Source organism: Heteronotia binoei, chromosome 5 (genome assembly GCF_032191835.1).
Source record: "Heteronotia binoei isolate CCM8104 ecotype False Entrance Well chromosome 5, APGP_CSIRO_Hbin_v1, whole genome shotgun sequence".
NCBI classification, from domain to species: Eukaryota; Metazoa; Chordata; class Lepidosauria; order Squamata; family Gekkonidae; genus Heteronotia; species Heteronotia binoei.
In genome coordinates, this window is record NC_083227.1 from 20,905,380 (window position 1) to 20,920,618 (window position 15,239).

Here is a 15,239-nt window from a genome sequence, read left to right on the forward strand (position 1 = left end):
ATGGGGTACTTTCTGACTGAACATGATAGGATACCTAGTAGAAGGCCACAGACCTGCTGTTCATCATAGTGTGTTCATCTTCTGGAAATGTGTTGTGACACTGAAATAAGGTTTGGGGGTGAAGGCTGACCAGGGTTGCCAACTGACTGGGGAACAAACCTATTCTGACTTGCTCTTCTCCATTTGCCGAAGCTTGACATAAAGACATTAGAAAATGGGATGTTTGTTTGATTGCCCCAGATATCAACAGAGCAGTCTCAGATCTGCATGGTTGTCCTTCTGGAATTGTTCACTGCCAAAGTGTCTACTTCAAAATCTTAAGACAGAAGCAGGGGCTGGTTGAAAAGCTGGTTACCTTGGTTAGCCCTGGCTCAGATAATCCAATCCAGCCACAACAGACACTTCAATAGGACCTCTACACAAGTCCCACAAGGCCTTCCAAAGCAATTGATGGTTCCACTCAATATTTCTCATGGATGGACATTCTAAAACAAACAGGCAGATGTCAATGACTATATGGAAACTTTTAAGGTACCTTACAGCCAGAAGTGGAATTCTAGCAGGAGCTCTTTTGCACACCCCTGATGTAGCCAATCCTCATGGAGCTTACAAAAAAGAGCCTTGTAAGCTCTTAGTGGATTGGCTACATCAGAGGTGTGTGGCCTAATATGCAAAGGAGCTGCTGCTAGAATTTCACCCCTGCTTACAGCACCTTTCCACTGGCCTCACAGAAGAAATCTGCTCGTCTTTCATGATGGAGGAATCCATGCTTTTATTATCAGAGAGGTTTCACTGAAAGAAATTGGATCTTGGGAGATTATCCTGCTGTATTAGAAGACTCCAGTGTGTCCCTTCTGTAGGGCTTCAACTGATTGATAACACATACAGGGCCGTATCTAAATGGCTGAAAAGTTGCTTTGTGTGAAGCCTGTCTCAAGGTCTAGCACGTCCAGTTAAGAGGTCATATAGGCAGCAGGTTTTGAGAAGGACGTTTCTCTGTCTGAGACCATGGCAGGGCTCCCAAGTTCCCGCTGGGGGCAGGGGATCCCCCACTTTGGCAGGCCCCAACCCGCTAGTTTTCCCCCAAATTGCTAGATTGTCCCCACACGAAACCATCGAGTTTCAACTAAATTCCTAGAGCATCCCACACGACGAGCCTGGTGTGATACGTCACTTCTGAGTGATGTTATTGTGCCCTGCGTGCAAGAAAATGTCCCCTACCGGCAGCTGTGGGGGACTTGGCAACCTTAGACCATGGAAATCTACAGCCAGGCAGAGGAGACTGTATGGGAGGGTGTGAGGAAACCATGGTGCTCACCAGCATCTATCCCGGTGCCCCCAAACTCTTTTTAGAAAGTAGGCAGGGTCATCAAAGGACTTTAGGCCTTCAGGGCTTCTAATTTGCCACTGGAGATCTGATTGGCTGTGCAGATTTTTTAAAATGTTACTTTGGTAGCACGTGCCACCACATCAGAAGAACTTCTACTATTTAAACAGGTGTTTAACAACTAATGGAGGCGTCCAGTATCTCACCACCCCACAGCATGAATATCTTAATCTGACCCAAACAGAAATGTAAGGTGCTCAATAACATCCAACTACATCACAGTAAACAGCGCTAACCAAGAAGTAATAATAATGCCAACTAGGGATGAAAGAATTGTATAAGCTGAGATGTTTGAATAATTTATTGTGATTTTATTGTATTGTAATTTTATGTTGTTTTAATTGATGTTAGCTGCCCTAAGCCCGTCCGGGGAGGGTAGGATACAAATATAGTAAAAAAAAAAATAGGACTGAAGTTAGTCATGGCAGCCATTTTCTGGCTGGCTCCTCATCCTGTGGCAACCATTTTGCAGCAGCCATTCTGTGGCTGCACCTGCTGTGTTAGAAGAGACTAGCAATGTTTCTTGTTCAATGCCCCAAGACTACCAACGCCATAGAGCAAGACAGATAGATAGGTTGATATCAGTCTCCTTCCTATCTACTCTACTATCACTCACCCTCTATGATTGGTAGAAGGTAATCTCAGGGAACTTCCTTCCTCTTTGTTCTCCTCCTCTTCCTTCTTTCCTTGCATGCACCAGGAGGAGTAGTATGATGTCTCCTCCTGAACCAAATGAAGCAGATGGCCTATTATTAACCTGAAGCCATCCTAGTTAGTTTAGAACAGTTAGTTACTCTTAAGAACATAAGAGAAGCCATGTTAGATCAGGCCAATGGCCCATCCAGTCTTACACTCTGGGCGTTTTCGCACAGAGCTCACCCCGGAGTGATGTCCCTCTTCACCGCGCAGCGTTTGCGCAGATTTCACACCAACTGCTCCGCAGAACCAGGAAGAGCTGCGAAGTGCCGAGCCTTTTGCGTCGCAAATGTAAACTGCTAAAAACCAGTTTACCTTAGCGACGCAAAAGCCGCGGCTCTTCGCGGCTCTGCGGAGCAGTTGGTGTGAAATCCGCGCAGACGCTGCGCGGTGAAGAGGGACGTCGCTCCGGGGTAAGCTCTGTGCGAAAACGCCCTCTGTGTCTTTCTCTCCACCACACTTAAATGCAGGCCAAATCTGCATTGGGGGGGGGGGGGCAAAATTAAAAAATGATGCCCCCTTATGGACCCATTGAATAGAATGGACTCCATACCCAATTTGGTGCCTCCCTCTGGCAGTGCCCAGTGCAAGCACCCCCTTCTGCTCCCCCCTAGATCTGGCCCTGTTTAAACGTTGTATTTCTTTAAATAAATAGACCATTATTGGTTCTTTAACTTGAAAGAAAAGTTCTCTGTGCAATTTGTAAGATAGTGTGGTAAACATTAGTTTAGGCCACGCTGCTATGCTGAAGCTCTGAAGGAGCACTCTGCTAAGTGACGATAACGGCCTGACCAGTCCAGCCATCTAGATACAACACCACCATACTGTCAGAATTCCTTTGGTGCCCACAGATTGGAACAGGTTTGACCCCTGCTCTATTTATTTATTTATTACTTTACATTTATATCCCGCCCTCTCCGCAAGCGGACTCAGGGCAGCTTACAACATCATAAAAACAATCAATTCAGTAAAACATATAAAACCATAATTTACTTATCAATTTAAAAACTATTTGCGCTGTCTCAGTCCAGTCTGGCGGTATTGGCTTCTGACTATGATCGCCAGCTTCTGTAGGATGTCCGGTGGCAGCCCATTTTCAATCAACCAGAAAAGCCTGTTTAAACAGTTCGTTCTTACAGGCCCTGCGGAACGCCGACAAATCCCGCAGGGCCCTTATAGCTTCTGGGAGGGTGTTCCAAAGTTCTGGTGCTGCCACCGAGAGAGCCCTGGATCTTGTTGTGCATAGCTTGGCTTCTTTTGGGCCAGGGGCAGACAGCAGATTTTTTGTCCCTGATTGCAGTGCTCTCTGGGGGATATTGAACTAGGTGAAGCAGCCATTCCAATGTGAAAAACCGATTTTACTCCTCCTAGGAGAATGTATGTCTCAGCAGTCCGCTCCTCGTGAGGTGCTTTCTACCTCGGCCTCCTCTCCCTGCCTGAGCTTCCTTCAAGAACCTCTTCCATCCTTCATCTTTCTCCAGGGAAATCCCATATGGTCTAAAAGCATGGGCGATTCCAGTATGGAAGATCTCTGAACGCTACATTTTTTCTTCTTAGGTTTTTGGTAGCAAATTGGGCAGGCTGAGATATCGCGAAAGATGTTCTGTACAAAACTGGCCTGTTCTAGAACTTCCATCTTCAAGAAATATTATATTGAACCATAAGCTGCTTTTGAAAGCATAGTGGAGTTTACCAGAGTTCCTGTTGCCCTGTCTACCAGTAATGTGTGGCTGCAGCACACTTTGAACTGGGGAGGGGGCAGGGTGGCCATTTTTCAACCACCCACTAGCTCCTACTCCTGTGGGGGGGGGGGACCCTTTCACCTAGAGATATTAGCAACTGACAATTCCAGAGAGGCCATACTGGACGACAGAAGGAAAAACTACAATGAAAGGGGGAAAACAGAATTAAAAACATTTATTTACTTTAAAAAGAGTTGGTGCACATCACAACACAATGCAGCACCTTGTCCTGAAACAAACAACCCTCCCCAAGTTCCAAAGTGGAAGGTAACAAACCATTCAGCAAAAAGCATGATAAAGATAAAAATGAACATAAATATTTAAAAATTCTTGTCATCAATATGAAATAACATCTGTTACAGGCCTGAGTAATGCTTGACGATTTCCGAAAAGCACTTAAAAATTGAATGTCCCTGAAGTAATAGAAGTCTGCTAAAGCAATTAAACTCCCTTATGATCGAAGTTGCCTCAGAAAGTTCCACCCCTACCAGACAAAGGCAGTCCTTTTATCTATGGATTTTTCCATTACGGGGCTAGGAAAGTAAGAGTCTTCATGTGGGAACTCTTGAAACTGATGCTTCTCTTTGACATTAAACATGTGTAACCTTTGCTGTAGAAAAAGCAATGACTTTTGAACAAACCTTACCCCAGACAAGGCACTGTTGTATTTTTGTCCCCCTCCTGAGTGGGGTTTCTTTCTGTCTATGAAGATTAGAGTTAGCTATGGGTTGTCCGTTTGACATTCCAAATGTACGCATAATCTAGCTCTGGCATGTTTTTTCATGCGTATTTTAAAGCCGCGTTCCCACAAAAAGTTCTTCCCACACTTGGAGCACCTGTATGGCTTCTTACGCTTGTGGGATTTTTGGTGTATAAGATACTGGAATGGCTTTGCAAACAATGATTGGATTTCTTTCATGTATGTGCTTTCTTGAGCAGCAGTTCAGTTGCTTGATGGAAGAATTCCTCACACTGCAGACATATATGTGGTTTCTCTCAAGTGTGGATTCCCTTGTGGGCAACAAGATGTGATTTCTGACTGAAGTGTTCCCCACATTTCAGGTATTGGTGTGGTTTCTCTCCTCTATGAAATTTCTCATGATGATCAAGACCCCATTTACAGCTAAAGGTTTCCCCACACTCTGATCATTTCTAAGGCTTCTCTTTTATGTGAACTCTTGTATGTTTAAGAAGATAAACTTTTAACTTAAAACTTTTCCCACACTCTACGCATTGATGTGGCTTTTCTTCACTGTGGGTTTTTTTGTGTGCTGAAAGATTTGAATTAGAGCTAAAACTTTTCCCACAGTCTGAGCATGTATGTGGCTTCTCTCCAGTATGCGATCTTGTGTGTTGAACAAGCCTTGTTAGGAAAGAGAAGCTTTCCCCACATACCAAGCACTTATGTGGCTTCTCTCCTGTGTGGGATTTTTTGTGTTCTGAAAGGCTTGATTGAAAAATAAAATATTTATCACAGTCTGAGCATTTATATGTCTTCTCTCCTGTGTGAATTTTTCTATGTTGAGCAAGATACCATTTGTGCTTAAAGCTTTTCCCACACTCGCTACATTGATGTGACTTCTCTCCTGTGTGGGATTTTTTGTGTTCTGAAAGGTCTGAATTAGACCTAAATCTTTCCCCACAGTTTGAGCATGTGTACAGCTTTTCTACTTTGTGGGTTCGTTGTACATGTCTATAAAGGAAATAGCTGGAACTGAAACTTCTCCCGCACTGTGGACATATAAAAGTTTTCTTTTTTCTTTGGACTGACTTCTGTAAAACATCAAAAATAAAGTTTTCACCACATGTTCTCTCCACTAATTCTCTCCCAACTGAAATAGCTCCACTTAAATGTTGGTTGTCTAATGGAGAATTTCTTCTCTCTGGATTGACTTGTTCACAGCGTTGTAGTCCAAAGTGAGTTCTGCATTCTTCTTGTATCTCAGATGGCTGGGAAGTCTCCCGTCTTTCTCCACCTGTGAGATTCCTATTCTCAGTTGTTCTCAAGTGCAGATTCTCTTGTTGGCTCACTTGTTCAACACCTGTTTGGGGAAAAGAAGATAATCATAACTTGAATCAATCATGTTTCACTTGGAATGAAAGCTACAGATGTTATGTTTGCCAGCCACCCTCTTATAGAGGGAGGTAAATTTTGAGAAGGTCCAAATGAGAAGGCAGCACTCCCTGGAGAAGATCCTGATGCTGGGAAACACAGAAGGCAAAAGAAGAAGGGGACTGCAGAAGATGAGATGGCTGGACAGTGTTACTGATGTAACAAACACAAATTTGAGCAGACTTTGGAGGATGGTGGAAGACAGAAGGGCCTGGCGTGACTTTGTCCATGGGGTCGCAAAGAGTTGGACTCGACTGTGCGACTGAACAACAACATAAAACATTTTGAGAGAAGTAAATTTAAATCTGCATCATCTTTCCATCTGTAGCCAGCCAGAGGTTATTATTGTTTATGCCTGTATTTTGTATTTAGGACTATATTTCCTCAGTGCATGGGGATTTTATTTCATTATTACAGTTAGCAGCCATGGATACACATTTTCTTGATGAAGTTGCCTAGTCCACCATTATTTGATCAGTTCCGCAGGGCCTGCAAGACCACCCTTTTCAAGCTGGCGTTCATGGACTGCTGAGTTATGGTTGTTTAACAAAGTGACCCGCCAATATGGTTCTGTTTAAGGACCCTTGTTACTATGTAAACTGACAGAAATAGCGTCGGGAATATCATTGCCACTGTCAGATTAAGTTAAATTTAATTATGTATTGACTGGTTTTTAATTAATGTTAATTTTAAAGTTCTATATTTATTGTATTGTATGGTTATGAATGCTGTTAGCCGCCCTGAGCCTGCCTTGGCGGGGAGGGCGGGATATAAATAAATTTTTATTATTTATTATTATTATTAAACTAATGGTCATGTCCCCATCTTGGCTCTGGAGATCCCCTAAGTCAATGATGCAGTGTATGAGAAATTTCTGCTTAAGCATAACTGCACTAGGAAATTATTTCAAGGTTCCACAAGTTGTATAATGTAGGACTCAGGAGGCCCTTCCTAACTTACAACATGCATTCTTCGTGGTTTAAAATGAGTTAGCCCATGGGTCATCAGATATTAGGGTTGCCAGATATTAGGGTTGCCACCTGGCCTATTCCAACAACCAAAAAGGCGACTCTACACATGGATATCACCCAATGGACAACACAGAACACAGACTCTTCTGTCAAAAATGGAGAAGCTCTTTACAGTCAGCAAAAACAAGACCTGGAACTGACTGCAGCTCAGATCATGAGCTCCTCATTGCAAAATACAGGCTTAAACTGAAGAAAACTGGGGAAACCATTAGGCCATTCAAGTTTGAACTTGATCACATCCCTTATGAATATACAGTGGAGGTGAAGAATAGGTTTAAGGAACTAGGGTTGATAGACAGAGTACCTGAAGAACTATGGACGGAGGTTCATGACATTATACAGGAGGCAGCAAACAGCACCATCCCAAAGAAAAAGAAATTCAAGAAAGCAAAGTGGCTGTCTGATGAGGCTTTACAAATAGCTGAGGAAAGAAGGAAAGTGAAAGGCAAAGGTGAAAAGGAAAGATTCACCCAACTGAATGCAGATTTCCAGAGAACAGCAAGGAGAAATAAGGAGGCCTTCCTGAAGGAACAATGCAAAGCAACAGAGGAAAATAATATAATGGGAAGGACAAGAGGTCTCGTCAAGAAAATTGGAGAAATTTCCGTGCAAAGATAGCCATGATAAAGGACAAAAACAGTAGAGACGTAACAGAAGCAGAAGAAATTAGGAAGAGGTGGCAAGAATACTCAGAAGAATTATACAAGAAGGATCTCAATGTCTTGACAACCATGACAGTGAAATTGCTGACCTCGAGCCAGACATCCTGGAGTGCAAAGTCAATGGGCCTTAGAAAGCATTGCTAACAACAAAGCGACCAGAGATGATGGTATCCCAGTTTAGCTATAAAGATAAAGGTAGTCCTCTGTGCAAGCACCAGTCATTTTCGACTCTGGGGTGATGTTGCTTTCACAACATTTTCACGGCAGACTTTTTACGGGGTGGTTTGCCATTGCCTTCCCCAGTCATCTACACTTTCCCCCCAGCAAGCTGGGTACTCATTTTACCGACCTCGGAAGGATGGAAGGCTGAGTCCGACTGCAGTGCTTGCACTCGTTATGTCAGCAAATTTGGAAAATGCAACATTGGCCACAGAATTGGAATAGATTAGTTTATATACCAATCCCAAAGAAGAGTAATGCCAAGGAATGTTCAAACTATTGCATCATTGCACTCATTTCACATGCCAGCAAGGTCATGTTAAAGATCCTTCAAGCTAGGCTTCAGCAGTATGTGGATTGGAAACTACCAGAAATACAACCTGGGTTTTGGAGAGGTAGAGGAACTAAAGATAAAATTGCCAATATTCCCTGGATTGTGGAGAGAGCACGGGAGTGCTAGAAAAAGTCTTATTTCGGCTTCATTGACTATGCCTTTGATTGTGTGGATCACAACAAACTACGGCAAGTCCTGAAAGAGATGGAAGTACCAGACCACCTCACGTGTCTTCTGAGAAACCTGTATAAGGGTTAAGAAGCGGCTGTCAGAACAGAACAACTGATTGGTTTAGAATAGGAAAAGGAGTTCGACAAGGATGTATATTGTCACCCTGCTTATTTAATTTATAGGCAGAGTACATCATGTGGAATGCTGGCCTGGATAAATCACAAACCGGGATTAAGATTGCCCGGAAAAACATCAACAACCTCAGATATGCAGATGACACCACTCTAATGGCAGAAAGTGAAGAGGAACTAAAGAACCTCTTGTTGAGGGTGAAAGACGAGAGTGCAAAAGTAGGCTTGAAACTCAACATCAAAAAAGCTAAGATCATGACATCCGGCTCCTTCACTCCTTGGCAAATAGAAGGGGAAGACATGGAAGTAGTGACAGACTTGACATTCCTTGGATTCAAGATCACTGCAGATGGTGACTGTAGCCATGAAATTAAAAGACACTTACTCCTTGGAAAGACAGCGATGGCAAACCTAGGCAGTATAATAAAAAGTAGTAATGTATGGCTGTGAGAGTTGGACCATTAAGGAAGGCTGAGCACAGAAGAATAGATGCTTTCGAGTTATGGTGCTGGGGAAGACTCTTGAGAGTCCCTTGGATTTATTTATTTATTTATTTATTTATTTATTTATTTATTTGGGATTTATATCCCGCCCTTCCCACGAATGGCTCAGGGCGGCTTCCAACAATTAATCAAACTTAAAGGTAAACAATTTCAAATATAAAACAGTTAAATAATTTAAGCAGTTAAAACATTAAAACAGAGTAATTCAGTTTCCTATGAACAGATGGCTGGCCAGTTTCCTCAAGTTGTTATCCTAGCTAAATGTAGGCTAGGTATAGGCTAGCCGGAAGAGGGTCGTCTTACAGGCCCTGCGGAACTGCGCTAAGTCCCGCAGGGCCCTCACCTCTTCCGGCAGCTGATTCCACCATACGGGGGCCATAACGGAGAAAGCCCTTTCCCTGGTGGCTTTCAGACGGGCTTCTTTTGGCCCGGGGATAGTGAGGAGATTTTGTGTTCCTGACCTCAGTGCTCTCTGGGGATCAAATCAGTCAGTCCTAAGGGAAGTCAACCCGGATTGTTCCCTGGAAGGTCAGATGCTGAAGCTCAAATACTTTGGCCACCAAATGAGAAGGGAACATTCACTGGAGAAGACCTTGATGCTGGGTAGGGCTATCAATTCGGTAAAGCAGGGATGGCCAACAGTAGCTCTCCAGATGTTTTTTGCCTACAACTCCCATCAGCCCCAGTCATTGGCCATGCTGGCTGGAGCTGATGGGGGTTGTAGGCAAAAAACATCTGGAGAGCTACCGTTGGCCACCCCTGCGGTATAGAGTTTACCAAATATTTACCAAATACCAGCCTTTTTGGTAAAATTTGGAATTAGGGAATTCTGGATAGGCATCTGAGCCTATTTCTGGAATTCCGAATAGTTGAATTCCAGATAGTATCAGTAGTATTCAGAAATATTCGGCAAAGCCCTGTTGTCCATAGAAAACAATGGGGAAAGGCAAAAGGCAGTCTGTGATTGCTTTTCCCGCCTTTCCCTTGACTTTTCCCCACCTCTGGCTGTGGTGGTGGTGATGGTGGGGGCGGGGGAGGCTCCTGACCAATCAGAGCAATGCATTTTGCAGATTGCAAAGTGTATGTCTTTGCAGGACCCTGCAGGGCTGTTTTTGTTGTGCAAGGTAGGGGGAAGGGAGAAACTGCAATTCTTCAAAGGAATTGCATGTTTCCCCCATCAATCCAATCAGAGAACAGAACAATTTATTTCAAACTGTTCTGTCCTGTCCATGGGCAGAGAGAGGGTATTTATTAACCATCTCTTGCCCCCTAGACTCCATTGCTGCTGCTGTTGCCATAGATAGACTGTGAGTGTGAGCTTCTGCTGTTTTTGGCAGTGCTCTGCTGTTCTGCTCTCTGTGGCCTGATTGGTGCTGTTCCTGAATCCTGGACTTCACTTCATCTGACTGGTGAAATCCTTCCTTTTTTGTGCTTATTTTGGAGATTGGGGAATTTTTAGAAGCAGATTTTTCTTTTTAACTTTTTGAAAACCTTGTTTTTCCTCCTGCTTTGGTAGATATCTGCTTGCTTTTCTGTTGGGGGGCGGGTGGGTTGCTGGGGGGGGTGTTGGGGATGGCTCTGGCCTGGCCTGGCTTGGAGTGTTTGATTTAATTATTTTATAATATTTTTTGGTTATTTAAAATTCTTTTTGAACTGCCTGTTAAATAACTTTGGTTGACCTGGTTGTGGGTGTGTGCTGCTTAATTCCTTCCTGTTTGTGATTGTTGGTGCCTGTGCCACTGTTGTTGCTTTTTTTGCTCTGATTCTGTTGGGGTTTGGGGCGTCTGGTTTTTCCTGGTCTGCTTTGTTTGTGCCTCTGGTTGCTTCTGCCAAAGGCCATCTTTGTGCGACCTGAGTACCTGATTGTGGTGGGGGTTTTGGGGGGGGGGGGGGTTGGGTGGGTTGGGCATTTGGTTGCTCCTTCCCAGTCTCTGGTTTGTTTGGGCCTTTGTAGCTTCTGCCACAGGCTATCTCTGTGTGACCTGAGCACCTGATTGTGGTGTGTCTGGTGTGTTTTGGCCTTTGTCTGTCTGTGGCCTGCTTGTGCCCACAGGCCAGACATTTTCTTTTGGTCTTCTGGGACTCTTGAAGTCTCTGGTTTTGGCAGGGCATTTAAAAAGGCTCCTGTGATAACTGTTAGACTGGTGTGAGGAAGAACTGATTTCTGAACTGGTGTGTTTTTGTACTGTTTAATAACCTTAGTTTTCTGATGAGGTGTCCAGGGAGGAGAATGATCCAGAACTGACATGGTTGATGTTCTTGGCTGACTCTCCTTGTGTTGTTTGGGGCAAGGCTGAAGAGTTGGCATCATCAGAGCTTGTGTCCTGTGGGGGAAAGTTGTCATCTGGGTGAGGAAACCTGAGCCAACATGGTTGATATGCTTGGCTGACTCTCCTTGTGTTGTTTGTGGCAGGGCTGGAGAATTGGCATTTGTAGATTGTGTGTTCTGTTGCAGGGAAGCGGGCATATGGGTGAGAAACCCAGAACCAGCATGGTTGGTGTGCTTGGCCAACTCTTCCTGTGTGGTTTGTGGCAGGGCTGGAGAGATGGCAGAGTTTGCTGCAGCCAGGTCTGCAGAGCAGCCCTTGAGCAAATTGTGTTTTGTGTGGTAGTGAAGTTGGCAACTGGGTTCATATTGGTGCCAGGCCAGCAGGTTGCATGGAGTGGATAGATGGATGTAGTGCATTGGGTCCTATAGAGATTATCTGATTTGAAGTTAGGTTTGACTGGATGCCCCTGGAATTGGACCCCTGGCCCAATGTTTTGGGGCCTTGTAGGTTTTGTGTGGGAGAGTCCCCTGCAGCTGCCCTGCAGTTTTGGGGGCTCTCCCCCAACCCCCCCTGCTCCCCAGAGCCACTTTCCCCACAGTGATTACAGTGGAGGAAGTGGCTAATTGTTTTTTTTCTCACCATTGGGAGCAGTTGGTCTTTTGGGGTGCCCACAGATAGGTCTAGTCTTTTTGGACCATGGGGGTTGCATGTGGGGGAGTCCCCTGAAGCTGCCCTGCAGTTTTGTGGGCTCTTCCTCAAACCCCCTGCTCCCCAGAGCCACTTTTCCCACAGCAATTACAGTGGGGGAAGTGGCTAATTGGGTTTTTCCCAGCATTGGGAGCAAAGGGCCTTTTGGGGAGCCCACAGATAGGGACTTGGGGGGTTCCTTGGGGGAGAGTCCCTTGAAACTGTCCTGCTGTTTTGGGGGCTCTCCCCCAAACCCTCTCCCCTCCAGGCAGCTTCCAAAATACCCTATGTTGCCATTAACTTCAATGGCCCATAGGGTATAATGGAGCCGAATATCCAGATATATCCAAACATCTCTGTATACTCGGATATATCCAGATTCTACTATTCGGAAATATCTGGAATACCAAAAAATTTATTACTGAATATTTCCAGATCTGGATACTACTGCATTTTTTTGTTGTTGTTGACAGCCCTAATGCTGGGAAAGACAGAAGTCAAAAGAAGAAGGGGACTGCAGAAGATGAGATGGCTGGACAGCGTTACTGATGTAACTAACACGAATTTGAGCAGACTTTGCAGGATGGTGGAAGACAGGAGGGCCTGGCAAGACTTGGTCCATGGGGTTCCAAAGGGTTCCAAAGACTGTGCGACTGAACAACAACCAGGAGCAAGGCTGTGACAATCAGGACTGAACTCTGAAGGGAGTTCTGGCCATCACATTTAAAGAGACCACATTCCTTTTAAATGCCTTTTTTCCCCTTTGGAAATAATGGAGGATGGGGGCACCTTAATTTGGGGGTTGTAGATTTGGAACCCTGATCCAATCTTTTTGAAACTTGGGGGGGGGGAGGTTTGAGGAGAGGCGCCAGTGTTGAAATGTTGAAAATTTGGTGCCCCTATCTCAAAAAACAGCCCTCCTCCTGAGCTCCAGATACCCACAGATTGATTTTCCATGATGATGATTTTCTATTGTACTCTATAGGGACTGGTCTCCTTAGGGTATATTGGAGGGCCGAGTGGACATTCCCCCCCCCCTCCGCTTTCTGATAGTCCTGGTGGAGAGCGGCTCTCCAAACCAGGGGATCCCCTGCCCCCAACTGGAGATTGAAGTAGAGCTCCAGCCTCTACAAGAAAAAAACACCTTTATATTCTTCTGTAACAAATTTAACAATACAATTTTATTAAACCAACAATGTGACTCATCTTATTGTAAGTACTCCAAGATAGCACACAGAACAAAAGCCTATAGCCAGGGAATCTAATTTTGGAAACTCCCTACAATTCAGAAAATGTCTTTAGTCCTTTTAAAGGGAAAACCCTGTCCACAGGTCAGAAGGCAATATATCCAAATCTTCAAAGTTCAGTCTTTCATGGTCCCGCCTTTGTAGCAATGAGTTGTTTCTCCTTTTCCTCGTTTCACAAAATTGCTTTTTCCAAGCTGCATGAAAGATTACATTAATATACACAGGAAATAAAAAACAGTACGATGTTCAAACACGTTCAATTCCTCCACAGCCTCCCTTTCCACTTCAAGACAAAATTCTTTGGCAAGAATGCTCACTCGCACATCATTCTATGTTCTATCCTGGAGTACTTACAATAAGATGAGTCATGTTGTTGGTTTGATAAAAATTTTATTGTTAAATTTGTTAGATAAGTATTTAAAGGTGTATCCAAACAGGCAGCCGTGTTGGTCTGAAGTAGTAGAACAAAACAGGAGTCAATTGCACCTTTAAGACCAACGTTGGTGCAACTGACTCCTATTTTATTTAAAGGTGTATGAGTTTTTCTTGTAGAGGTTGGTTCCACGGAGGCCTGAGCACCGCTTCCGTCATTTCTATCCCCAACTGGGGATTGGCGACCCTATCAGATATGTAGAACTGATCTATTTTTATATCTGACTGCACACAATGGCAGCATAGTGCTAATTAAAAAAAAAATCAACCCCATGGGGCCATGTCCCTAAACAGAATTATTTTATTTTTGCAGCCCTGGGGTATGCCAGGTTTACAAAAAAGTTACAATCCTGAATGTGGGTGGTTTAAACCACCACAAAATGAAGAATGCCAGCTAGGATAATCTGGATTCTTTTGAGATTATAGTAAACATCATGTGGGGTCCCTGGAGCCAAGACCTGGGAGATTGAGCCTAGACAACCCCAGGGTGACTGCAGGCTGGTTAGAAAGAAGCTGCAGGAACAACATGTGAGGAAGGAGAGACCAAATGGACTGGGGAGGAAAGCATTAGGGGGCCATTGGGGTGTAATTTTTCTCACCCTCAGTAATCTCACAGATCCTCACCTTCTATCTCAACTTTATAAGACTGGCTTCTTTCCACTCATACACTTCTCTAATCACGCCCCGGTTTCCTGCCACAGAATAGCAAGCAAAATATCTGTACCCTAAGTACTAGGGTTGCCAATCCCCAGGTGGAGGCAGGGGATCCCCCGGTATGGAGGCCCTCCCCCCCACTTCAGGGTCGTCAGAAAGCGGGGGGAGGGGAGGGAAATGTCTGCTGGGAACTCTGTTATTCCCTATGGAGATTTATTCCCATAGAAAATAATGGAGAATTGATCTGCAGGTATCTGTGGCTCTGGGGGGGCTGTTGTTTTGGGGTAGAGGCACCATATTTTCAGTATAGCGTCTAGTGCCTCTCCCCAAAATACCCCCCAAGTTTCCAAAAGATTGGACCAGGGGTTCTAATTCTATGAGCCCCAAAAGAAGGTGCCCCTATCCTTCATTATTTCCTATGGAAGGAAGGCATTGAAAAGGTGTGCCGTCCCTTTAAATGTGATGGCCAGAACTCCCTTTGGAGTTCAATTATGCTTGTCACAGCCTTGATATTGGCTCCACCCCTAATGTCTCCTGGCTCTACCCCCAAAGTCCCCAGATATTTCTTGAATTGGACTTGGCAACCCTAGTAAGTATTCAGGTCAATTAAGCCCTACCAGGTGATGTGGCTTCTCCATCATTCTCTTGGTTGGCTTCCATATTCGAAGTGTCTGATGTCGCTGTCGGTTCTGTAAATACAGGGAGGAGGAAAACCATGTATACAAAATCACAAAAGAAGCACAAGGCTTCACAGTAAACACAAGCTGTGCAATAAATAATGCTAAAGTAATTAAAATTGTGTTCTGGGCATTAAAATTGTGAAGAAGGGAAGGGAATGAGGGGGGGGGGGCGAGCGTCCTGGGGCGCTATGCACCTAGGGCCAGGCCTGTCTCTAATTATGTTCTGGGCACACTTTTCATATACTGACCTATTTTCTTTGGACCTAGGACCAGCCACCAA

At 44.5% G+C, this 15,239-nt stretch overlaps 1 protein-coding gene across 4 annotated transcripts in view; it reads right to left on the bottom strand.

The window, feature by feature from the left end:
- Positions 1–15,239, bottom strand: part of LOC132572181 (zinc finger protein 883-like) — a 121,913-nt gene that overhangs the window by 23,856 nt on the left and 82,818 nt on the right. For 3 of the 4 annotated variants that reach the window (XM_060239008.1, XM_060239010.1, XM_060239007.1), the window contains exons 2-3: positions 14,897–14,968; positions 13,101–13,387 (exon numbers count right to left, since the gene is read on the bottom strand). In XM_060239008.1, the coding sequence (XP_060094991.1) occupies positions 13,254–13,387; positions 14,897–14,968 (206 nt within the window). In that variant the 3' untranslated portion in view covers positions 13,101–13,253. Of the gene's footprint in view, positions 1–13,100; positions 13,388–14,896; positions 14,969–15,239 lie in introns of those variants that run through there. The other variant, XM_060238991.1, reaches the window with a different exon arrangement.